The sequence below is a fragment of the Acartia tonsa genome, chromosome 9 (assembly GCF_053477335.1).
Source record: "Acartia tonsa isolate MP-2025a chromosome 9, ASM5347733v1, whole genome shotgun sequence".
Classification (NCBI taxonomy): Eukaryota; Metazoa; Arthropoda; class Copepoda; order Calanoida; family Acartiidae; genus Acartia; species Acartia tonsa.
In genome coordinates, this window is record NC_137268.1 from 32,399,115 (window position 1) to 32,426,962 (window position 27,848).

The 27,848-nt window shown below is 30.8% G+C and overlaps 1 protein-coding gene across 1 annotated transcript in view; it reads right to left on the reverse strand.

Annotated features, from left to right (window-relative positions):
* The window catches only part of LOC145328790 (uncharacterized), a 47,811-nt gene that overhangs the window by 14,021 nt on the left and 5,942 nt on the right, over positions 1-27,848 (reverse strand). Inside the window, exons 3-12 of the mRNA XM_080172654.1 lie at positions 21,742-21,858; positions 20,486-20,590; positions 15,678-15,725; positions 14,086-14,145; positions 9,560-9,628; positions 8,374-8,421; positions 6,693-6,746; positions 5,961-6,017; positions 5,472-5,531; positions 4,120-4,167 (exon numbers count right to left, since the gene is read on the reverse strand). Of these exons, the coding sequence (XP_080028780.1) occupies positions 4,120-4,167; positions 5,472-5,531; positions 5,961-6,017; positions 6,693-6,746; positions 8,374-8,421; positions 9,560-9,628; positions 14,086-14,145; positions 15,678-15,725; positions 20,486-20,590; positions 21,742-21,826 (634 nt within the window). The 5' untranslated portion in view covers positions 21,827-21,858. The remainder of the gene's footprint in view (positions 1-4,119; positions 4,168-5,471; positions 5,532-5,960; positions 6,018-6,692; positions 6,747-8,373; positions 8,422-9,559; positions 9,629-14,085; positions 14,146-15,677; positions 15,726-20,485; positions 20,591-21,741; positions 21,859-27,848) is intronic.

The window sequence follows — 27,848 nt, forward strand, 5'->3', positions numbered from 1 at the left end:
TCTAGATAAAGTAAATCTTTAAATATTTAGTAGTAATAGAATAATTCTATGCAAAAATTTATATTAGACATATCATTGCCCCCTAAGATTTTATTTAGTATTAAATGTTATTTTGTATAACCACCTCTTACCTTGCTAAAATATCATGCTGTATGTGAGGGGTAAATATGATAAATATTTTCATGCTAATATATTCTAGATAAAGTAAATCTTTAAATATTTAGTAGTAATAGAATAATTCTATGCAAAAATTTATATTTAGACATATCATTGCCCCCTAAGATTTTATTTAGTATTAGCTATAATTCTAATTGCTATAAGGGCTAATTTCTTCTATACAGCCCTCCCTGTACTCTGTACAGGTCAACACAACCAGAAGTCATGGGGGCAACTCTATGTGCAATGAGTTGCTTAGAATTATAGCTAATACTAAATAAAATCTTAGGGGGCAATGATATGTCTAAATATAGCAATAATTATCTAATCAACTCTTATGCTGAATAGATGGCAAAGACAATAATAACAGGTAAATATCTAATCAACTCTTTTGTTGAATAGATGGCAATGACAATAATAACAGGTGGATATCTAATCAACTATTTTGTTGAATAGATGGCAATGAAAATAATAACAGGTGGATATCTAATCAACTCTTTTGTTGAATAGATGGCAATGACAATAATAACAGGTGGATATCTAATCAACTATTTTGTTGAATAGATGGCAATGACAATAATAACAGGTGGATATCTAATCAACTATTTTGTTGAATAGATGGCAATGACAATAATAACAGGTGGATATCTAATCAACTCTATTGTTGAATAGATGGCAATGACAGTAATAACTAAATATCTAATCAACTCTTTTGTTGAATAGAGGGCAATGACAATATTTAATAAAGTCAACTATTTGTTATCCTATCCACAATGGAAAGACTAAGACCTTATTTATTATTTTCAATTCTGTGGAAGATTAAGCTTCAATGTATGATAATTTCAACATTTATTTAAAAGTATTGATATAAGAATATAACAATTACATACAGCAACATATTTAAACTTAAAAGTTTAGTCTAAATTATGCAGTATGTAGACAGTGCTAGGCATGTCTGATCTTTATGAAAGTTAGGCCTAGAGCTAGGCATGTCTGATCTTTTTAAAAGTCAGGCCTAGACTGTGTAGTGGCATTCTTTTCATGGCAAGATCCTGGTTCTCTCTCCAACCCACTCTACTTACCCCCCCCCCACTCTCTCTTTTGTCTTGCACACAAGTTTAGCCAGACTGCATAATAAAGGATAAACTTTGCAAAAATATATAAAAAATATTTTTGCATAGAATTATTCTATTACTACTAAATATTTAAAGATTTACTTTATCTAGAATATATTAGCATGAAAATATTTATCATATTTACCCCTCACATACAGCATGATATTTTAGCAAGGTAAGAGGTGGTTATACAAAATAACATGTTAAAACTTTTTTGCACACTACATAGAAAATAATGTGTAACATAAAATTTCCCCCAAAAATGTAATAGACAATTCCTGGGAGGAATTCTGTACACATTGGTAAAAAAAAACTTTTTTGCATAATAGAAAATAATGTGTAACATAAAATTTCCCCCAAAAATGTAATAGACAATTCCTGGGAGGAATTCTGTACACATTGGTGAAAAATTGTTATTATTTGTTGATTAAATATAAACCCATCACCTTTTTTTTTTGTTTGTTTATTTTTTCTTCAATTTTTTATACATTATATATCTATTGATACATTTGATACACAATACCTTTTATCATATTAGGATATATGATAAAATTTTTTTTTTTTTTTTTAAAATTGTAAGAGAATTTTGCAAAACTTTACTACCAAATCTTTTGAATTTGCACTGTTTTACTAAGTATAAAAAGAAATGTGATCTTTTACAAACAAATCTTTTATTGATTCTACATTAGTGTTATTTTTTATTTAAGATAAGGACTAAATTATACCGCAAAAATAATTTTTAGAAACATTAATACAATTTAAGTATAAGAATTCTTCTTTTTCACATGTAATTGTTTATTTATGTAGGAGTTTACTTTGTGTAGCAGATGTTTTTTTATTTAAAATGAAGGCAATTCAGCTTTAATTAGAAGGTAAAGATTAAAAATCAGGACTAAAAAACCTAAGCAAGTTTGACAAATAGTGTCAGGATAAACAGGAACCCAAGGAAGATAAGAAGCTTTGCATCTAAAACAGAAAACTCCAACCTTACATGAATATTATCAGACCACTTCCACCTGTTCTGTACAATTAGAATCTGGTTCAAGGAATCCAGGTAGTTGTTAAACAGATTTAAATCCAGAAAAAAGCCAGGTATGACCAGAGATGTACTTTTCTTAAGTATCTGCAATCAGTGGGCAAAATAAGTCCACTTGCAGTGCTCCTCTACCTGTTCTTGTACAATAAGAATCCAGATAACTGAAATCAGGTAGATATTTTACAGATTTAAATCCAGAAGAAGAGCCATGTGTGACCAGAGATGTATGTTTTCTTCAGTTTCTGCAATCAGATCACTTGCAGTACTCTTTAACCTGTTCTTGTATAAGAAGAATCCAGTTAAGAAAATTGTGGTAGCTGTTATACAGATTTAAATCCACAAGAAGGGTCAGGTATGACCGTTTTTGTACGTCTCCTTCAGTTTCTGCTTTGGGTGGGGTAGGTCTTGCGTTTGGAACCAGTTTGTCAGTTGGGTTGAACTTCTTGCATATATCTCTGTTAGGTAAAATGCTTAGATAATTATGTCCTTTCAATTCAATCATACCTGTGAGTAAAAGCCAATGCCTAAGTCTGCTTTGAATGAAATTGTCTTTCTTTGTGTTCTTTCTTTTCACTAAACATTTTTATACTACTTTAAATACTAATATATACCTTACTAACTAGGACTGATTTGAAAACCAAAGAAATACCTTAATATTTCTCTGACTCTCAAAAAGTCAAAAAAGTAAAATTTTAAACAAATATAATACTAAAATTTTCTTTACTAAATAGGTCTAATTTGAAAACCAAAGAAATACCTCAATATTTCTCTGACTCTCAAAAAAGTACAGCTTTGTCATATCTAAATGTATTTATATATTTTCTGTTATTTTTTGATGTTTCTGGGCTTTAAACTTTATAAGTTTATTATTAAAAAAAAATATTTTTGCTTTTAAAATATATATATATGTATCTATGATTCACTCTAAAAAAATTATATTACCAATTATTACAAGATATAAAATTACATAATTATTAAAAGATAACATGAAATTACAACATCATAATACATTTATACTGCAGTTTCAAAATTTTTACATATTTTATGCAATTGTGATTTTACAATAATATTATGAAATAATTAAAAGTACTTTAACTTTACACATATTTACTGCAGTTTTATAATTTTTACATATGGTGAATCATAGATATAAAAAAAGTGGATGCTTGTAGAACATTTGATTTATACCTACCTTAATAAGAAATTTGAAAAATAAAAACATCCATAAAATCATTTTGATTGCCAAGGTAGGTATTTCAGGACAATGGCCTGATCCAAAATTAAAACTATTATCTTTTCATAGATCATATGATTATCAATGAAATTTTCAATAAGAAAATCTTTTTTCAGCAAATATGAAAATTCTTAATAAATGATGAGATAATCTCATTCATTATTCAAAAGCACATTTAGTAATTTTTACTGTACATTTGAAACCATTAATTTTGAATTATGGTTGCATTAAAATTTATTTTGAAAGTGTGTTATTTTACACTTGAATAGAAAAGAATGATGTTGATCTCCTTCATAAAACATTTTCTTATGTCATCTGTAAATTTGAAGGATGTGATTCTTGTCTAGAGACTGATGATTATTTAATACTTCACTATTCATTGAAGTTAATAAACTTTAGTTAAGGTCTGAAGTACAACAAGAATTTTTTTCGGTTGCTTTCGTCAAAACGGCTGTTCGCATAGCCTTCACGCATCATTAGGACCGGTCTGTACTAAAATTAATCTAAAAAAGCCAAGATTCGAAAATGCGTAGTGCTCAAGAAAACGCGCAAAAAAGTTGTAATTCTATTTTTTTCACCTTGATCAGAGATGCCATAGCCCCTTTTTCCATATCCAGATATCATACCTAAAACAAAATTAATTTAAATCAATTTAAGTCAATAGGTAATAGCCTCAAACCTGCCATGGACCAAAAAAAAGTAATAAACCTTCCCAGGACCTATTAGAAGCAACCCTGTAAAGGAGAACCATATCGGTTCAGCGGCTAGCGAGATCTTTCGGTACAGAAAGACAGACATGCTGTTACTTTATTACTAGCGGCTGCGCCCCTAGAATCTAGGGGCTCTATATTCGAAGGGCAGAAAAAAAGCCTAAAACCATACCAAGACTTATTTTGAATAAAATAAATAGCCTAAAATCATCTCAGAGCCTATAAGAGTCTTTACTGTAAAGAAGAACCATATTGGTTCAGTAGTTAGCGAGATCCTTGTTACTTTATATTAAAGGATAAGAATTAGTCATATTGGTACACCGTCATATTTAAGTACATATTTTTTATAACTGTTAATATTAATCATTTCAGAAATAAAAATAAGCAGAAAACTTCGCCCTTTGAATGATTAATCTTTAGGTGTTTAGTAGATCTAAAGTAGCACTTGTTTAGTAACACACAAACACAAAAACTTTTACTTTATTCTATGTATTAAAATATCCTTTATTAGTCATATTCAAGTACATAATGAATTTTAATTCTAGTAGAAATTTCTGATAAAAACTGAATTGACAAACATATTTGCTTTAACTGTTAATATTAATCATGTGAAAAATCATCGTTTTGAGTTTTTTAGAAATTTGAACAAATTTTGTTCATTGAAATTGGTTTGAAATTTAGAACCAGGACAATTATGGCCATTTAATTTTGTACTAGCGGCTTCGCCCGTAGCCTCTAGGGGCTTTGCCAAAAGGGGTAATTAAAAAAAATAATAAAATTAAGTAATACTGGTGCTGCCAGTAGTTTTATGTTTTTACTAACTTACCCATAAACAAAAAGATGGAGGAATATTTTTTTTTTTTTTGGGGGGGGGGGGGGTGTGGGTGTCCCAAACCCCAAGAAAATAGCTTAAAACCACCACAGGATCAGTAGGTATATTCCCTGAAGAGTAGAATCCAATCGGTTAAGTGGTTACCAAGATCTTAAGGGACGGGCAGACGGACAGACATCAAGCTACTTTGTATTATAGAAATCGCAGAAAAAAAACAAATTATCAAAAGTAATAGTAAAAATAGAAACCTTTTTTATAAATAAACCCTTTTCAAAATATTTTCAATAAATAAGAATGAACCTAAAATGCTTTTTAAAAATGACAGACGGACTGGTATAAGAAGATATAAAGAGTTGCTGCGCTCTAAATTTAAAATGGTAAAACAAACCTTGTTCTGAAATGCCTCGTCCATAACCGCCACCACGTTTACCATACCCAGAAATCATACCTGACAAAAAAAATATCAACATGAAAAAATATGTCTCAAAAAGCTGTTTTAGTCCTACTTTTTCAGAATTCGGAAGCCGCACATTAGACTTATTTTTCACCACTTTGGATTCTTTAAAAATTACTGTAAAGAAGGATTGCTATATTAGGAAGCAGTTTAGACATTTAGGTGTCTGACGCGCGGCTGCAGTGCCCTTTGTTTAAGCTATTTTCTGGTAGTGGTACAGCCCAACCCCCTCCCCCAGCGCAGAAAGCAATCACTCCACGTACCTTCCTCTTGAAAAGTCAAAGAAATAGTTGATAAAAAAGCAAAAAATCAATATACTTCATATGGATATACTGACTTTATGGTAATGATTATAGAGTTTCTACACTGTCTTAATTGTACCTAACTGTTGCAAGAATCATCATGCCAATATTTAAAACTGACCTTGATCTGATATCCCCTTTCCATAACCACCTCGTTTACCATATCCAGAGATCATTCCTAATGAAAAATTTATCATTTCAAGGAGAGGCATGCAGAAGGGTGGTATATGAAAGAAGTTGCGCAATTTTAACCCTAATTTTGACATTTATCAAGTTATTTCCCCCACAACTGTAAGTCTGTCTGAAAGTATATCATATGATGTTCAGAAAGTGTAATTTTTGTGCATCAATTTTGGTTTTTGGGGTGTCAAATTTTTCGGGTGCGCTTCGTGCAACCTTGGCAAACTTATCTAATAATTTGTTGTTGGTATTTTGACATTTTTATATAGCGGCAAATTTGAAACTCAAAACTATGTCACAAAAATATAGTTTAAACTTTGCTAAAGATTAATTCAAGATTTTTGTTGGATTATACCAAAAAAGAAAAATAACTATAATTTAATAAATTAATAATATTGAGTAAAAATATTTCAGTCCGTCCGTTTGTCTGATGATAAAGCCTAAAATCTCGTTAACTGCTAAATTTATTTTGGCTTTGATATTTGTGGTCATACTATGGTTTAAAGCTTTTTTCTTATATTAGTCGTCGACCTTTCAACTAAAATTTAAAGGATGTTATACTTTGTGCGACGCCATTCATAATTAGAACTTCTACAACTATCATTCATAATTAGAACTTCTACAACTATCATTCATAATTGAAGAAATTGCTAATTTTCTTGAAACTTTGTACCTTGATCTGAAATTCCATAGTATCCTGCCCGCTTACCATAACCAGAAATCATACCTAGGAATTAAAATTTAATTAGTTAAGCAATATTTCTACAGAAAATGGTGTAGGATCTCTGTGTGTTTGTCGTTTTGTCCGTTAATAAATCCTCTACCCCTCTTATTTTGAAAAACTTGAAATAAAAGGGGGATAGGGTAATAAGTTTTAGTGTACTAATACAGAGGTGGATTCTTTTTGGCTCACTGCCTCAGTGAGGCGCGCCATAAATTTGGTGGGGATAATTTTACCTCACTGCGATCCTCACTGATTTTAGTGAGACAGTGAGCCAAAAAAGTTTTTTAAGAATTCACCTCAGGTTAGGTAATATTGACTACAGGATAGCCCTGCAAAGTAAGGACACCGCAAGGGCGCCTGCTGTTTAAAGGCCATATATAAAAACTTTATCTATTGAAATGATTCGAGTGAAAAAGAGAAATATAAAGCATTTATGTATGTGGTATTTTAACCCCCCTCCCCCAAACCCAATTTTAAAAAATCAATTAATAAAATGGAGGAAGTAAAAAAATATATGATATTTTAATATTAGTATCTTCTTGAAGAAAAAAATTCTCCTCAATTAACCATTTTTGTTGAATTTATTCATTATTAGACTTTAATATCCAGATAAAAGTTGAAAAAATTAATTTTTTAATCTTTAAAGAAATGATTACCATATAATATTGATTTTTAAATTGCTTTAATTGAAAAACATAAAATATCATGTAGCTAATTAAGAGCATTTTTTCATTGGAACATTAGGGTATAGTCCCTTTCGTAGCAACGCTCCTTAAGAGGCTATTCTTCGTTTTTTTATTCACAGTAGCTTTTCTCCTATTTCTAGCACCTCTAGGGGGCTCTAACCCTGCAGGGCCAATTGCCTAACCCTGTGGGGCAATCACCTAACCCAATATAACCTAACCTAACCTAAAATAACCTATCAAAAGGCATTTTAAAAATACGACGAATCGCCCCTTAAGGGGCGTTGCCACGAAAGGGACTATTCCCGAACATTTTTTTATTTTGAATGTTTACATTATATTTTCATGTAATGTATCGCAATAATTTTATTTTTTACGTTTTTTTTTTATATATTTTTAGGTTAAGTTGAGTTAGGATATGCCGGGTACTGGGAAGCCCCGTAAGGAAAAACAATAACCCTTCATCCCCTTATTTTCCCTGTTCATTTTATCTATTGCATTCATTGTAGTTTTTACAGTTGTTTGTTTATTACTTAGGTTAGGTAATATATAGGACACTGGGTATCTCCGCAAGTGTAAGGCATGGAAAAAATATCCCCCCCTTTATTCTGTTTTTGTTCCAAACTAAAGAATGGGTTTCCGTGTGCTCAATAAGCAATTTGAGGTAAAGCACAATATATCTTCCAGGATTTTATCCCTTTATCCCTGTTGTAATTAAATTAAAGTAAAATAATAGAGTGGGAAAGGGGTTAAGTATGTCTCCACCCCGTCGACCCTGTGCCGACTTTCAATTAGGTCTTAGCCAATAACGTCGTAAACATTAACACATCCAAGTCGCTACAAAAAAGCAGAAAGCAATTTGCTAGCCGACGAAAAAGATCCCCAACACTTGATCCAGATAGTTGTCTGGGTTATACATCTATACTTAATACATTTATTGTAATTACCTTGATTAGAAATACCATATCCCCGCTTACCAAATCCTGAGATCATACCTTTAAAAAAATCATAAAATTATTGAAATTACTGATAACATAATTAATTCATTGACGTGGTATGGAGTAGATTATTAACTTTACAAGGATAATTGTATGCATAATTAGCAGATTGTAGACTCTAAATAAAGAATAATTATAGGTAAAGTAACATCAAACAGATAACCAATCCTTTACTTGCATGACCTTTGTCTGAAAGTCTTAACAGTCATTAGAAATTAGTTGCGCCTTTTTATGGGCCAAGACGTTCCTGCTTACTAGTGTCAAGCGCCAAACATAAAAGAGAAAATCTACTTAAACTGCACAGAATCTGTATTTTAAGTGATCCTTGAATGATTAAAACTTGTTCTGAGCCCTACTGAAGAATTATGTATTGTTTCTTATTAAAGAGAATTTTCCACGTAAAATAAAATAAAATTTGTAAGATTAATCCCTGGTTTGTGGGGGCCAATAACATCGGAATACATCAAATAATTTACTATCCGCGGAAAATTAAAAAAAAACTGTTTAAAAACTTAATTTCTATTGAAAAATACCAGTTAAATTTATGAGTCATGACATTTTTAAAAAAACACGTTGCATTTAGCTAACGCATGTTTTGTTGAGTTCAAACTTACATTAAGTTTCAAGTCTAAATCATTAGAAGTTGTAATAAGATTAAAGCTTTAAATAATTTACATTAGAATATCCTCTATTCTATATAATTTGTGTATTGATATAAAAATATATTATTTCGTCATATTTTTGGCAAAGAGTAGGCAACTTAGAAAAACAGAAAAAACAAAAAGATTCTATTGATTTGTAAGGCCGAACGTAGAATTATACGGCAATACAGATATACATAATCATAAAGTAGTTACGCTAGCAAATCAAGGTACTATTATTATTCCAGTATGGCTTCTAAACCGATTTAATATCCGCTGGATTACAATCATTACTCATCCATGCTGAAAAATCATGCTTAGCATCGTATTACAGACAATTTTCCACAAATATTAAAAGAAATATCATAAACGTAATATTAGTTTTGTTATGCCGGGCCTTTGGCAGTTCGGGGAAAACAAAACAGGTTTGAATCTTAAAGTTTTTAATTCTAATACCCGCGGAAAGCTGTTTAAAATACGATGCGTTTTCAAACCTTCATCGGAAATTTTATATCGGCTCCCGGAACTTCTCTTCCCGCGTTTACCCAGTCCGTACAACATTCCTGCAAACAATAGAGTTATTACACTAGAGTGTCTCTTCCCACGTTTACCCAGTCCGTACAACATTCCTGCAAACAATAGAGTTATTACACTAAAGAGTATCTTCCCATGTTTATCTAGTCCATACAACATTTCTGCAAACAATAGAGTTATTACACTAGAGGGTCTCTTTCCATGTTTACCTAGTCCATACAACATTCCTGAAAATAATAGAGTTATTACTCTAGATGGTCTCTTAGCCGTTTACCCAGTCCGTACAACATTCCTGCAAATAATAGAGTTATTACTCTAGGTGGTCTCTTCCCACGTTTGCCCAGTCTGTACAACATTCCTGCAAACAATAGAGTTATTACACTAGAGGGTATCTTCTCACGTTTACCCAGTCTGTACAAAATTCCTGCAAACAATAGAGTTATTACACTAGAGGGTCTCTTCTCACGTTTACCTAGCCCGTACAACTTTCCTAGAAAAATAGAGTTATTACTCTAGGTGGTCACTTCCCACGTTTACCTAGTCTGTACAACATTCCTGCAAACAATAGAGTTATTACACTAGAGGGTCTCTTCCGACGTTTACCAAGTCCGTACAACATTCCTGGAAACAAAAGAGTTATTACACTAGAGGGTCTCTTCTTATGTTTACCCAGCCCGTACAACATTCCTGCAAACAATAGAGTTATTACACTAGAGTGTCTCTTCCGACGTTTACCAAGTCCGTACAACATTCCTGGAAACAAAAGAGTTATTACACTCGAGGGTCTCTTTCCATGTTTACCCAGTCCGTACAACTTTAACAATGTTAAAAATATCATAATATGTACACTTTCTATCAAATTAAGTAGTCGGATTGTTCCTATTAGCCCAATAAATGGATTATTCATCTGGGCTTCATAATTATATATCTATTCTGTAAACATTAAATCTTTAAAAAACAAGGCAACAAACTGTAAGTATAATTATGAATTCTGTCATCTTTGTTTTTAAAAAAATTCAATAAATACACACTTTAATATATGTAATTGTTTTTTTAAAGTTAATCTTTACATATTTCATATTTCAATTAAACCTTTTAAAGGCTTCCATGTAATTAAGGTCTGTTAGTCTGTCCTTCTGTCAATTTGGGCATTGTAGAATTTAACTATCGATTTCAAACTTTAGTTGATTATTCCTAAAACAATAAGCAGAATTTAGAAAGCGTAGCATCTCTATAATCTTTACCAGAAAGTCTGTACGTACATTAAAAAATACTGATTTTAACTTTTTTCTATTCACCTGATTTTTGGAGCAATTATTCCTAGGACAAAAAAGTATTATATTCTAAGTGAAGACCAATAACCAAATGTATATGTGTCCTTATTAATAGAATTATCAAACAGGTTTATATACAATTTTTATTATACTTTTAAATCAATATTCGGCTTATTAAGTTTTGACACTCTTCAAGTGATCATGTTCGATTGTTCTATGGTATGATATCAGAATTTGGCTTTCATTGATGTTTTCATCCTTTTCTTCATATAAAGTCAAAAGGTACAGTCACTACAGCTAAAGAAATAAATTTTATCATCCTTGTTTTTAAATAAATGAATTCACTAAAAATTATGTTAATTGTAAATGTAGTTGAATTCGTTTGTCTTTGTTTTTATAAAAGTTTACATTAAAAGAAACTAATTTTTGAGTAGCAGGCTACTCTATTATACAAACGTTGTATGTCCGTCAGTTAATGAGTCAATCTGTAACGCTATGGGAAAATGTGATTTTCTCAGCTGTTATTTAAGATAGACGGCTGTTTTTTTAAGAATTCCCAATTTGAATGATCATCCAGTAGGTAATTTACTTTGTCCGTCGTTCTGTCAACCATGACACAAAATATTAACATGAAATTATATGAGAAAGGTTTCTTGATGAAAAGTTTCATGATTCTTGATTATAATATGCTCTTCAAATCATCTTCTGTGCATCGCTGCTTTTGGATGTTGTCATCATAGTTTATTAACATAATATAATAATTGTTCTTGTTTGCAAGTTTTAAAACAAAACCCACAACCGTGGCTCAACACGTAGCGCATCCGACACTACGTCATAACTAAAGATGTTAAAAATGGTTCCTACTGCTGCTATGTCATGTGCGCGATATAAATAGTTATAGTAGGTGCAACTTATTACAATGAACAGTTAGGACTTCTCAGATAAATACGCGGATGATTAATACTCTGGATTCTCTAGATGATCACTTCAAAATCTTAGGAGAATCCCGCCCTGACGAGGTAATATTGTAAATAAAAACTGTGTAGCTTTAAGATATTGTAGTAGTTCTAGATTAATGATAAAACTCTTCTACTAGTTCTAGGTATCAGGGATATAGGGATAGCTCAATGGAGGCTGAATCAACCGTTCTGTTCAATAAGGAGTAGTTTTAATGATATTAGGTTCCTATAGATCTTTTTTTTCTCATCAACAAATAAAAGACTGAAATAACAATATATGAAAGTGTATTAGGTATATTATATGAAGATTTTTAAAAATTTTACCTTATTTCTAGAAACTGTAAGAAAAGCTATTTACATAGACCTTATGTCCAACAGCAAGTATTGATACTAAAGATCTATATCTGCCATAATGGGGATAATGACCAAGTGACTATGTTATTAAGTTGTTATTATATCTGCACTAAAAACAGATCTATAGTATAGTGTATATACAGATAACTACTTCCCTCCCTTTTCAATGACCTTTTTCGACTTCTACCAAATTGTTTTATGCTACTTGGCTGTATTAATATAACCGACACCACTGGTTGATTTTCAATGATCAAATTGAGAGTCGGCACAGGGACACTGTGATGGGGAGATACAGTTATTTAACCTCTTTCCCCTCTAATGTTTTACTCTAATGCACTAAAGATAAAAGAAATTCTAATTTCTTCATTGGCCAATCTGTGAACCCCTGATATGGATGAAATATTATGTGTACACTGTATGTACCAACCAGTCAATAAATCTTTCCTTATGTTTTTTTTTGTCAGGGATCTTAAGGGATAAGATCTTGGAGGATAAATTGATGTTCACCCCCAATTATAATGATTAACATCATTTCTTCTAAAGATAAGAGTCATAGGTGGGTAAGTTTGGATACTGTTTGTTTTTACAACCCATTCAGGAATTGATAAATGTCCCCAAAGTTTTTTTACATAAAAATATGAGAAACCGTGTTTATGATTAGTAAATTTTTTCAGTTCAATGTTCTCTTCCTCCTGATAATGATGGCAAAAAAATAACTGTTCAGAAATAGCAAAATTGTATATTCTTGGTGGTCTAAAATAAGGGTTGAGTGCATAGACGTCCAAGCTTTTTTTTGGGGGGGGGGTTAAAATTTTTTGAAGGGGGGGGTAATTGGCTATTGGGGGGGGGGGTAAAATGGCTGAATGAATTTTATTAAATATTTCTATTAAAAATATTTTTGTTAGAGATTTTTATTTTGGAGGGGGTATTGTTTGGGGGGGGGGGGGGGTAATTAAAATGGGGGGGGGGGGGGAATCGCCCCATTACCCCCCCCCCCCCCCCCCCTTGGACGTCTATGGTTGAGTGACAGCACCAAAATCTCGATTGAAAAATATAGGCCTTATGATTATTGCCCTATTATTTCTATTTTGTTCTACTTTTCAAGCACATAACAGATAAAGAAACCCATAAAAAAGTTTTAATCTACATTTTCTTGATAAATGTTCACTTAAAGAATTAAAAGCTAATGATAAACACTCTTTAGTTCTAGATATACAGATGAAAGAAAAATTATTTAATTTAAGAACATATTTTTTAAATAATCAAAATAAAAGATTTAATTAACAAATTCCTGAAAAAATCCCAATAAATAAAATAAAAAATTTCTGAATAAAATCTATGAAGGAAAAAGATAATTAGAATTCGTAAGAATTTTAAAAGTTTAAGCATTAGTTTTATTACTTATTTTCTTTATAATGTTAAGCAGTAAGCTTTCTTGTCTGATAAATAAGATTTCTGTAACGGCTAGACAGAATAGTTCAAGCCCTTATTTATTAAATAGTGCCGACTTCTATTGGGTCTTTGATTAACTACAAAAGAGCAGAAAGGAATTTGCTAGTAGACGAAAATATTGTTATGGTTTTTACATCTATGGATATGGTTGGTTGAGTTCTGTGCTCAACAAGGCACTCTGAGGGAAAGCGATAGTTTTCCTTTTAGGAAAGAATTAATAAGTCTTTTGTCTTTTAGACATTGATTCCAACTTTTCTTTTCTATTCCCAAAAACTTTACTTAAATTTTATTATCATATTTATGTATATACCTAGTTATCTCTTTTTAAAAAAAAAAATGTTGTTTAGTTACTTATGGACCTTATAAGTAACCTTATAACTTATGACAGTAAGTTTTCTTGAAACTAAGCTTAGATAAACTATCCACATAAAATGGACTAAAACCTACCTGCATTAGATATGCTTGAGTATTTTGGCCTTCCTCTCTTTCCCATACCCAGCATTATACCTAAAATATGGATTTGTAGTAACTTTTTATAACACAAATAATTATTTAGTCTATAGTATAGAATAGAAGTTTCTCATTAGTTGAAACATTAAAATTATTGTTCTAATTGGTTGAAGGTAAACTTTACCATTGGATAAAACTTTCTCTTGCTATAGTTACACAAATCCTCTTTTCTTATTGATTCTATTCTATACTACTTGATCTCTGATTGGTCAAATATATTAAATCTCTTTTCCTATTTGCTTAGATTCTTAACAGCTAAATTCACAAATATAGTTGTTGTTCTTTTCGTGTGGACAGACAAAGCTAGTTATAGACAAGATGCTTTTTGATCAAGCGATCTACATTAACAAAATTAAAGTAAATTGGAAATATCCAAGAAAATCATTCCATTTATCTGACGGACAGACGGCGGACATATATTTAAAATTATAGAGTAGCTTTACCACTAATCTACAATATTTTTTGTTTTTCACTACAAGTATACTATAAGTTATAATTAATAATCATTATAAGCTAATTAATTAATTTTTATAGGCATAATAATGTGAATATTGTCATACTTTACTAGATTATTTTTTATTTTGATTTTTTTTACAGCGAAGCTTTCTATAATTAGGGTAGGTCCGTCTGTCCGGAACGGTTAGCTTTTTTCTTTTTAGAAATGTTAAAATCGTCCTATTTAAAACTTTGTATGGATTCCTCTAACAGGTTGGTACGATTTAGGAAACGTAGCAATTCTATAATCGTTACCAGAATGTCCGTGCGTCCATTTAAAACATTTTAATTTCGATTTTTTTATGTGATTTATTCATCTGATTTTTGGAATACTGATTCCTATTACAACGATTAACAACGTAAATGGGGGGTATCGTTATTTTAGACAGCTGCGAGCATCATTTTATTAGAGTACATAAAAATCTGGTGCAACATTCATGCAATAACATATCGATTATGGGACAAATCAGAAAATTCTGATTGTATTAACTTATTTTCTATATGTAATGATAAGTTACTTTATGTGTCATTCATTATAATATAATCAAAATAACATTATCATATTATTATTGTTATTAAGATTAATAAGCTTTTTTACAAGCGAAGCTACTCAATAAATATACATTTACTTTTGTCTGTCTGTAGTATCGTCATTAAGTCATTAAAACTACGTACTTATGTTGACATAATAATTTTTTGACATAGTCTAAACAACCATCTTCTAGATATACAATAGCGAAATACAGCTTTGTTTAAGTCAAAACTACTTTAATTCAATAGATTATTACTTGGATCTTACATCAGATTTTCATGTTCTCTAATAAAGTGAAAAACAGTAAACACAGCATGATAAAATAATGATACTTTCCATCAATCTCCTATAACACATCCCCTTCCCTCCTACTGGATGAATGAAATGACCAATAAATGAGGTTCATATCAACAACCAAGATTGACGACAAATTTTCCCCTTTTCAATATATTCGCGTATTCTATCTATTTAAATGTATAATATAAAATTTTGAATAACTTACCATAATCAGCGATGCTCTGCCGTCTCTTACCAAGTCCCATAACCATACCTAAGAAAAAAATAAATCAAAATCAGCTTATGCCAACATTGAAATTAATTTTTTTAAAAATCACAAAACCTAAACGTGATTTTCAGCTCTCCTTGGGGGGGGGGGGGGCAACACATAGTAAAAGTGTTGACCTTTTCATCTGCCCTCCAAATATCATTTTAGATTTATTTCGCTTGTTGGCTATACCTTATTTCTGCATCAAAATTAAAATAAGGACACAATATTCATTACAAGTTAAACTGATTGATAAATTTAAAAGTAAAGCCAAAAATATTGACTTATAAAGTACTAGTGGCTTAACCCAAACCAATTTTTCGTATTTTAGATATAAAAGCAAATTTTTTAAATTTCTTTTTTTTGGGGGGGGGGTAATTTTTTTTTGTTTGGGGGGGGGGGGTAGTCGACCCCACTATTTTAATTTTAGTTTTAAAAAGAAATTTTTTTTTTTTTTTTTTTGGGGGGGGGGTATTTTTCATTTTTGGGGGGGTTGGGGGTGTCCCACTCCCCAAGAAAATAGTTATAAACCTTCCCGGGAACTATGAGAAGCTACCCTGTTAAGGAGAATCCGATCGGTTCAGCGGTTAGCGAGATCCTTCGCTACAAACAAACAGACAAACAAACAGACAGACAGACAGACAGACATCGTTCTACTTTGTATTATAGATATAAAAAATAGATGCTTAAGGGTAATAAAATTGAAGCATTAAAAGCATATTTTATTTTTTTGCCACCTTGGCGTAATAAACCAACAAACCGACAATGTAAGTTGTAGTGTGACTGCTCATTGCTAAAGAGAATCTTCATGTGATTTTTCAGAGTTCTATCTTAAATGGCAGTTGAGGTAAACTATAGTAACTATTAGTAACTAATTTTCACAAAAAGAACGACATAATTTATTGACGGATGGACAAGTAAGTTATTGAGTAGATTCTTAATTGTCATTGGAATCTTTAAAAAAAATTTCATACATGTAACTTTAGAGTTTTGCATGTAAAAACATTCAATGATGCTTCATTAAAAATACTATACAAAATTCAAACAAAAAATCATTAAAATTCCAAGTTAAAAATCCGTCTGAAATTTATCCAGAAAAAATTTGCACATAAATCCCATTAAATTGTATAAAAAAATCTCCTAAAAAATAATATGTAATAAATCTCTGAAGTGTTTGGCGATTTTTTAGCGTCAATGTTAGTAGAATTAAGTAAGTCAAATTTATAGAGAATAATAATTTATCGCATAGTATTTAGATTTCCACGGATTTTAAAATGATAGCAGTTGAGATTAAAACCAGTTTTGTTAGCCTCGAGGATCGGTTTCGAGGCCATACTGAAGAGATATTAAGAAAATAATAAAACTTTATAAACTGAATCTACATTAGGTGTATAAGTTTGTATAATTTTTTCGGGTATAGTCCCTTTCGTGACAACGCCTTTTAAGGGGCGTTTTATCTTATTTTCACAGTAGCTTCTGATAGGATATTTTAATTTAGGTGATTGCCCCGCAGGGTTAGGCAATTGGCCTCACAGTGTTAGAGCCCCTGCAGGGGCTAAGAAAAGGAGAAAATCTTCTGTGAAAACACGACGAAACTCCCCTTAAGAGGCATTTTCACGAAAGGGACTATACCCTTTTTTCTAAATTAAATATTGTATAATAATTCATAAAAAATGTTTAAAAAGTTAAATGTATTTTTACACATATACAAATATAAACTACTTTAGCTGAAGATATTTAATATTCCTATGGTAATCTTATTGAAAGTATTTTCTATCCCCACGGGACCTCGTTGCCTCTGAATTAATTTCACAAAGACGGACCTATCTATCTTTTTTTGCAGTGAATATTCTCTATAACTCCCTTCATTCAGAAACACGTTAAAATGTGAATATATTAATACAAGGGTGGGAGTTAAGGGTGTTTACCCCCCTTTAACTTTAAAACCTCTCTCTGTATCCCACTCAAAATTTGAAAAAATACATTAGATTGCTTTGAACCTTGAAAAAAAGCTTTGACGTCCCTAATTGATGTTTGACATTAATAGTTATAGTCATACTCTAATAGAGGCGCAAATCAATGCCATGCACAGTTAAGACTTCCAGACAAGGGTCGAACAATCAAAAGTTGGTTTACTGCGTGGTCTTAATACCCTAGGTGTTTGGACAGAAGAGTGTAATTGCTCCCCTTAATAATTCTTGGTTGTTGCCAGCAGCCTTAACCCGTATGAGGTAACTTACAGGTAGTCCGTCCGACTTTCTGTTCATTTATTAATTAAGAAGGAAAAATAGTTTAATTGTTTATGAGATAGGACTCTGTTATTTCTTATGACGATTCCCTAGACTAATCTAGAACATCTATTTTCAAACCATAACCATAATAAAATAGTAAGAATATATTGAACTTTTATGAAACTTTTAAATTAATGATTATCAATTCTTTTTGTATAGTTTCATTACATTTGGCCTTTTGTTTAAAAGAATCTATTGAAAAGTACTTTTACTTATTAATTTTGCATTACATTTAATAGCAAAACTATTCCATAACTCAACCTATCTATCAACATAAATCTATAGAAAAGACTCCTTTGTGACATTTTTTACTGAGGCCTCTTTAGGTCCTTCAGAATAGTTATTTCTTTCATCGTATTATATATAAACAGCTTTCCGCGGATATAGAATGTACAATTATAAGATTAAAACCAGTTTTTTAGCCCCGAGGTGCCGAACTGGTTTTAATCTTATGATTGTACATTTTATATGCGTAGAAAGCTGGATACAATACGATGCTAGACATAGTTTTTTCGTATGGATGATAACCGGTTCCTATCCACCGGATTCGAATGAATGCGAGAAAAATACTTACATTTAATTGTATAATTATGCATAAAATCTATAGAAAATCTAATTGGTTCAAATGAACAATAACCTTATTATGTACAATGTGAAAAGAAAGTCATAATGGTTTGGATTCTTTACATCTATAGTATAGCAGCAAAACTAATCTATAATTTAATCTATATTTCACTTAGTTAGAAACGATAGAATCACTAATAAACATCAACTCATATTTTTTGCTTCTTTTATTTTTGTAAATATAATATTTTGTTTTTTGAGATTTAAACATACACAAAAATATCATTCTTTTCAATTTAGCTGTGTTAATTTTGAATGTTTATTGGATAAACCAAATAAAAGACTATTTAAATAAATTGCTATTTGTTTATTGGATTAAAGCTAGTCTATAACCTATTTTGGTTATAAGCTAGTAGAATATTATAGAATCATAGATTGCTTGATTTAAATACTGGTATGTAATAACTCAGGGATCTAAAGGGATAAGACAAAGGCCGATAAATTGATTTACATCCCCAATTATGATATTCAAAATTACCCCTCTTTAGATTACAATCTTTGGTTGAAATGTTTGGACACTCAATTCATAAACTAACCAATCAAAATTTAATATGCATGCATAACCCCATCGGAGGGCCCTAACCTTGCGGGACTATGTAGTACCAAACTTAACCTATCCTAGTTTACAGTAAGAAACATAAAACTACTTCCCCCTCCAAATTTTCAATTGATTTAAAAATAGGAAGGGAAGGGGGTATTAATGCCCAACAAGGTATTTATGAGAAAATGCCTTAATAATTTTTGGATTGCATACGCTATGAATGTGAGATTTTAGTCAATTAGTTTGTCTTTACCTTCAATGAGTATGACTATTCTTGTTTATGATGAGGCAATGAGCAATATTAGGCAATATTGTCGCCCTGTGTATTGCCATAAAATATTAGGCAATATTGTCGCCCTGTGTATTGCCATAAAATGTAAATAAATGTGGCTGTAAAAGTGTTGCTAATTCTATTTACACAACCCTATCACACGTCAAATACAAAAATAAAATAGCAATATCCTTGTATTGTTAAATAAATATCAATCCCCCCCGCCCTCCCATTAAAAATTAGATTTTGACTAGAAAGAATAGTAATTTACATTGAGATATTCTATTTTGTCTCCAATTTAATAAATTTTGTATTATTTTCTTAACAATTAGCTAGTTAACATAATACTTTGATACAGTCCTAACTTACTTTTTTTCAGAGGGTTTTTTACAATCAGATGAAAATTAATGGGTTAATGCCAATAAAACATATTAAGTTAACCTTTTATAAATTTATTACACTATAATTATGTAATTTTTTATGTTATGTATTTTTAAATTTGATATAAAAAGTAGGACAAATTTTAACTTTAAAACCAAAGGTGGATTCTTAACAATAAGACAGGTTGGCTGCCTCACTAAAATTGTTTTTTTTGAAAAATCCTCCAAATCACTTTAAAAATCTACAAAAATGTAATAAAATCATAGATGGGTAACTTAAGATTTTATTTAATTTTTGTAGATTATTTATGGGCTTTTGGAGGATTTTTGACAAAAACATTCTTGGTGAGGCAGCGACCCAATTTTTTTTTAAGAATCCACCTCTGGTGTAACTCATAAGCATGAACATCTATGGAAGATTTGTATCTATCATTTAATCAATCAATCTATCTATCTATCTCTGTACCTGAATTAGAAATGCTGTATCTCCTATCTCTGATGGGAGTTGTATCTATCTATCTATCTATCTATCTATCTATCTATCTATCTATCTATCTATCTATCTATCTATCTATCTATCTATCTATCTATCTATCTTTCTATCTATCTATCTATCTATCTATCTATCTATCTATCCATCTATCAATCTATCTCTGTACCTGAATTAGAAATGCTGTATCTCCTATCTCTGATGGGAGTGGTATCCACTAAAGATCTTTTAGATTTGTGTATTCCCGCGTCAGAATCAAGATCCAGAAGGGTGTCTAAAAATAAACAAGGAATTATTAGCAGGCTTCCAAGGAGATACGACAATGATGTACATCTCCGATGATGATATACAAACTTACCCCTTCTGTAGATTAAAATTATTAGTTGAAACGTTTGAACTCTCAACTTAATTGACGAAGCCCAAAATACATAACTTTTGCACCACGTCGTCTTTCTGTGACGTCATATTCTCCATATCTTTTTTAGGGATTTTCTTTCCCACTTCTCCTCTCATCTCCCTCATTTTATGACGTCACAGGAAGACTACGTGGTCCACAAGTTATGTATTTTGGGCTTCGCCAACTTAATTAACTAAACAATCAAAATTTACTAAAGTTTCCAAAGTTGTTAAACTTACGAATAAGAAAACGTTATTATAGGACTAGTGTAATAAACAGCCGATTGTCCCCTCTCTTTCTGGATTATTAGCTAAGCTTTTCAAACGTGGGTCCGTCATTAAAAGTGTTTTTCAGCCTTTTTCTGTAATTAATGATCTATCATAATAAAAATTTGATTTTCAAAAGTAATTGTTATATTTAATTGGAGCAACATTGTTAAAATTTTCTTCACATTTCAACTATTCTTCACGGATTCCTGTGACAAGAGGGCATAATCTTCAAAACATATCAACTCTACATTAATCAACAGTAAGTTTTACATTTGCTGAAATTGATAAAATATTAACTCATTACATAATCAAATCGGTCAAATAGTTGATAGTAAATTAAATTTTGAGAATTATTTGAAACATAAAATTTCAACATAATAGGTTATTTGTTAAAAGATTTTCATTTAAAATCGTATAAATTTTGTTGAACTTTATTGTTTTTGAGAATTACATCCATAGGGTGTAATAGAATTGTACACAGTGAAAAATATATTCCCTAACGTAAAACATCTAATATCATCAATATTTGAATGTTAAATAAAATTTACAATAAAGTTTAAAATAGAATACTTTCAAGAATTACCAAGTCGTGGTGTAATAGAATCAAAGAATTATGGTTAAGTTCACAATAAAAATATATTATATATTTAAAAAAACGCCTGAAAAATTAAGCATGGTCGGAATCGGTGGATAGATTCTTTCCTGTAAGAAGAACAACAAATGATTTGCATGCCAAATTGGCTTTCCATAATTATCTACCTTCATTTGAATCTTCTTCCTCCAGATTTTGGTCTTCATCTGGAATCTGGATTGTATCCTGGCTCAGCGGGTCATCTGGCAACATGTACTCAACTGATCTTTTATGTCGCCCAACATCTATAATGGAGAGAAATGACACGGATGAATATAGAGATGAATAGATACAAAATAGGTAGATAGATCATGTCTTTATCTGGCAACATATACTCAGCTGATCTTATGTGCCGCCCAACATCTAAAATAGATAGAAATGACAAAATACAAACATAGATAGATCATCTGGCAACATGTACTCAGCTGATTTTTTTGCCCACCATAAAAATAATAAACAGACAGAGTGAGGGAATTTAAGTTTTAACAAACACATTTTGTGTAAACAGCTAGCTGTGTAAAATTGAAAAAAGGAAAGAAAAGTACACATTTTATGTTAGACATGTTTGCTCAAACAGATAGGGTTACTATGAGGAAACTATGTATATATGTAAGTAGAGGGTTTAAAAGTTATAATAAGGACAGATTTAGGTTCACCAAAGAAAATAATTTACCATTGACACACTAATGTAATAAATTACTTTTTATGACGACCTTGTTCACATGCTCTCCCTTATTGAAAAGATATTTTACATATTCATTAATAGATCATATTTGGGTAAATGAAATTAAAGAATCTTTCACAAGTGGGATTATAACTACTTACTTCAGTGATCATTTCTCCACTTTTTACATAATAAATGACAAAAAACCACCAGTAAGTTCTAAGTATATTAAAATTAGAAATTTCTCAGAAAATAATATAAACTCTTTTAGAAATGATTTAGAAAATGTTGATTTTAGTAGAATGTATGAAATGGAAAATGTACAGGAAAGCTTTGATTATTTTAATTCAATATTTTATAGCTATTTTAACCGTTACTTTAGTGAAGTAGAGGTTAGATTTGACAGGAGTAAGCATAGTATCCAAAAATGGATGACTCCTGAAATTTTAGTGGCAAGAAATAAAAAAATGGAACTCTATGAAGTGTTGTCTAGGAATCCAACAGCATATAACAGGCAGCGTTTTAATGCTTTTAAAAATCATTACAATAGACTTATTAGAAATAGAAAAAAAGAATATTATTCTGAACTTTTAACATCAAATCATGGTGATACTAAAAAATGTTGGGAAATTACTAAAGAGGCTGCTGGGCTTTCTAATACTAAGGATAAGTCTGTCACAGATAAATTACTTATTAATGATAATGAGGTCACAGGTGGAATAGATATCTGTAATACCTTTAATCAACATTTTACCTCAATAGCAAGCAAAATAAATGAAAGGATCGAACCATCTGATAGACCACCTGATTCTTACCTTGAAGAATCAGAACACATCTTTTCAATACCTGAAATTACCCCTGCTCAAATAGTTGAGGTGGTCTTAGAATGGCAAAATAAAAGAAGCTCTGATTTTAATGGTCTGTCCCCCTTTTTACTTAAAAAGATTATTGATTCTGTAAAAAATCCTCTCTGTCATATATTTAATCTTTCCATAAAAACAGGGAAAGTGCCAATACAACTGAAAATAGCCAAAATAACGCCAGTCTTCAAGACAGGGGGTGACATGCATTGTGTGAATGACTACAGACCCATTTCATTGCTATGTATCTTCTCCAAAATTCTTGAAAAGATTATAGCCACAGCTCTGAAACAATATTTAGCTTCAAACAATATCATTGATAGTCTTCAATTTGGCTTTCAAAACCTTAACTCAACTTTTCACCCTATGATTCATTTACTTGATCATGTGGCCAAGGCAATAAACAGAAATGAATACACTATTGGTATATTTTTGGACATTAAAAAGGCATTTGATTGTGTTCCTAAACATATTCTCCTAATGAAACTGAAAAAGATAGGTATTCATGGAAATTTGTTGCAATGGTTCGAATCTTATCTATCAGAGCACAAACAGTTTGTTAAGGTAGGAAATGCTGAATCCTCTAAATTGGATATAACCTGGGGCGTCCCCCAGGGATCAGTACTTGGCCCGATTTTATTTTTGATATTTTTTAATGATCTTCCAAACTGTACTTTACTTAAAAGTCTGCTGTTTTGTGATGACACCACATTACTAGCTTCAGGGTCTAATTTGAATCAACTTGCTAATTTTGTAAATGATGAATTGCAAAAAATTTCTACATGGTTTAGATCAAATCAGCTCTCTCTACATCCTGATAAAACTAAATTTACAGTGTTCTATTCTAACTTAGGATCAATACAATGGGATGATATTCATTTATATATCAATGAGAATAATTCTAGTGCAAGGAATCCTAATCCTGACCTTATCAAACCCATTGCTTATGTCAACAATGCATCTGAAATTCCAGCCATAAAATTTCTAGGTGTTTACTTTGACCCTAACCTTAATTTTAAGTATCATATACAGAAATTAAATGAAAAGCTATCAAGAGCTCTCTTTATATTGAGACAATGTAAAAAAATTCTAACTAGGAGCGCACTTAAAACCTTATACTATTCTATATTTCATTGTCATTTAATCTATGGAATTTTGATTTATTCAAGCTCGTATGAAAGTAACTTAAAATCTATTGAAATCAAGCAAAAGATGGCAATCAGAGCAATTACAGACTCTCATTATATAGCCCATACTGGTCCACTATTTAAAACAATGAAAATTCTACCATTTGAATTGTTAGTGCAATACTTTAGAATTAAATTCATGTATGAATTTAAACTTAACATAGCCCCTTGCTCATTTTTTAACATGTGGAAAACACGAGGACATATGTCCCAGGGTAATATTAGACTTAGAAACCAAGAAGATTATAGCATCCCATTTGCCAGATTAAACTTGGTTAACAATCTTCCACTTTGTACTCTTCCAGCCACCTGGAATGCGTTTTTCATTAACAATAGCTTTATAGTGGAACAGGCAACTTCTAGATTTAAATTTTATAAAAAATTGAAAAGAAAGCTTTTAGACAGTATTGTAGTTGCCTGTGACAGGCTATTGTGTCCCTCCTGTGACCTTAACATTAATCTATGATTGTACAAGTCAACCTGTAGTTTACCTTTTGATTGCCTAAAATATATACATTCTTTTATAATCGCACAGAGACCCTATTTTTTCTCCACTTTCCTATCCCCCCCCCCCCCCCTACTTTTCCGAAACATCCTTCCTTGCATATTGCTGTATATAGTGTACATATATTACTTATATAAGAATACCGCTTAAAAAAAAAACATTTAAATCGAAGTCTAAAATTAAAAGGCTGTCAACACCGCCCTCAGGCGTTTTTCAGTCCTTGGATACTTGTATTATATTGTGTTAAACCTATAGTATTCATTGTTTATAAAAATAGTTTATTAATAAATTCTTAATGCAATGTAATTACCATTTATGAATGTTGAATATTAAATGTATATGTTGTTTTGTCCCAATAAATATTTGAATTTGAATATCATGAAAAAAAATCAGACGTAAAAGATGTCAAAACTTTTTGATAATGTGTCTTGGATGGAGATGTTGAAATTTTAAATTATTTAAATGGATTGGAAGAAAATAATCCTTTATTAGCTTAGACCAATTTAGCTTTTGTTCAGAAGTTTTCTGAAATCATTTATTATTAGATATCAGCAAAGCATTTGATTAAAAAAGTATATTATGAAATACCCCTTTTGATATGCTAGCTGCAATTTGCAGTTTTTCAAAACAGCATTCTTTTTCGAACCCTCTACTATATGTAGATATAATGATTAATGTCACTTGCAGTTTTAACACAGTTTTATTATTCACCTACTTAAGATAATTAAATCCATTTTCACTGTAAAAAAATCAATTTTAATTTGTATTTTGATCCAGTCAGATGAAACAGTCCTTATTTATGAAAATGTGTGATAAAATCTTGAGATGCAGGAATGAAGTTTTTACATTGTAAAATTTATTTTGTTTTTAATCAAAGAAGTACCATATTTTTTTAGGGTAAGTCCAAATAAAGTTGTATTATAGACATCTTTCCGCGGATTTTAAAATTTTCTGTAGTACGATGATATACATGATTTTTCAGTAAGAACTGGATCTAATCATGCGGATATTGATAGGTTTCGAAGCCATACTGCAAAACGATTTATGTTGTGATTCAGCAAAAACAAGGAATTGTCACTTCAACAAAAAAAAGAAATTTTATCTCCTTATCTATTATTGCTAGAAATCTCAATAAAAACTAAATGATTTTCTTATTAGTTTGTTTTAGTATAAATTTTTGTTGATTAATTAAATTTTATATTTAGAATTACTAGCTCTCTTATTAGGTTGATCTAAAGTAACATCATACAAAGTTTAATAAAATGAAGATTTTTTTTTATTGTTTAAACAAGCACAATTATTTCCATTAGTACATTTCATGGAGAAAGGACAAAATTTGGTAAATAAGAAAATCTCAAAGAAATTTAGAACATCTTGTTTGTGTAATTCTATTGTTTAAGTAGTGAGTTTTTTTATCTGTAGCTAAATACTTAATCTATTGAGTTATCCTTTTGATGAAAGCGTCACATAGGTTTAAGTATGGTATTAGACTTATTACTATTAAAATTTAAGTATTAGGATTATTTGGGATATATTTAAAAGCGAAGCTTTTCTATAATTAGGGCCGGTCCGTCCGTCCGTACGTCCGTCCGTCTCAGAGAGATAGCTTTTTTCGTTAATTTAGGCATGTTATAATTGTCATATCGATTTCAAACTTTGCATAGTGATTCCTTTAGTAGTTAGGTACGATTTAGAAAGCGTAGCAACTCTATAATCATTACAAGAATGTCCGTACGTCCATTTTAAACATGTTTATTTTTTTACTTTTTTAACAACAAATTTCTATGTGATCTAATCATCCGATTGATCTGATTTTTAGTATGTTGATTCCTGGGACAACAAAGTATAATGTTATAAGCGAAGCAACTCTATAATCAAGTCCTAAAAATGTAAGTTTGTCCATAACATTATCCTGTAGCAGTTTTTCAACAAATTTACTTACAATTTTACTCTTATACATTTATATTCTGATTATTCAGTTCTGACACTATAAAAGTGTTAATGTCCGTTTGTCCTACCGTTTAAGTGCTTCGCTTTTATGGATGTTGTCATCCTTGTTCTACTTTAGATTGCAAGGGCGCAACCGATGCGATGGAGCAAAAAAATTAGTAGGACATGATGGATGGATGGACATACTAACATACTCTAATTATAGAGCATCTTTGCTTCAGCTATACCATTCATAACAAAATATAATTTGATGAAAGAATTAAAGTGAGTTTTGGTATCAAATATCAAAATCTAATTTTACTTTTAGTCAATTTAAAATTACAGAAACAATATATTGGATAATAACAAGGATGAAAATATCCAATAATTGGAAATTTAGAGCAAAAAATGCAAAAAGTAAAAGCGGATAAATAACAGTCAAGGGGCCGCCGTAGTGCTTTTTACGTTATTTAAGGAACCCTGCAAGAAATACACCGATTTAACTGCTAAAAGCCTGCCACAAGTCGATCAAAGTCTAATTGTGGCAGTCTTTTAGCAGCTAAAGCGTTGTATTTCTTGCAGGCTTCCTTTAAATGGTTAAACATTCACTTTAGGTAGGAAAATTTACACTAGAATAATTAAACCTCTTTCTTTCATATACTTTGAGAAAATATACCTTTTGGTAAGTTACTCGGACGGACGGACGGACCAATCCTAGTTATAAAGTAGCCATAGAATTATAAAATTCTATAGAATGCTAAGATTAGGCTATAAAATAGGGGCCGTGATAATAAATATACAGCTATAGATGTCTAATTACCTAATATAGATTCTAATTACCTTTTTAAAAGCGAAGCTTTTCTATAATTAGGGTCGGTCCGTCCGTACGTCCGTCCGTCCGTCCGTCCGTCACGGATAGCTTTTTTCGTTAATTTAGCAAGTTAGAATTGTCCTATCGATTTCAAATTTTGCATGGTGATTCCTTTAGTAGTTAGGTACGATTTAGAAAGAGTAGCAACTCTATAATCATGACTAAAATGTCCGCACGTCTATTTTAAACATGCTGATTTTTTTACTTTTTTAAATAGTT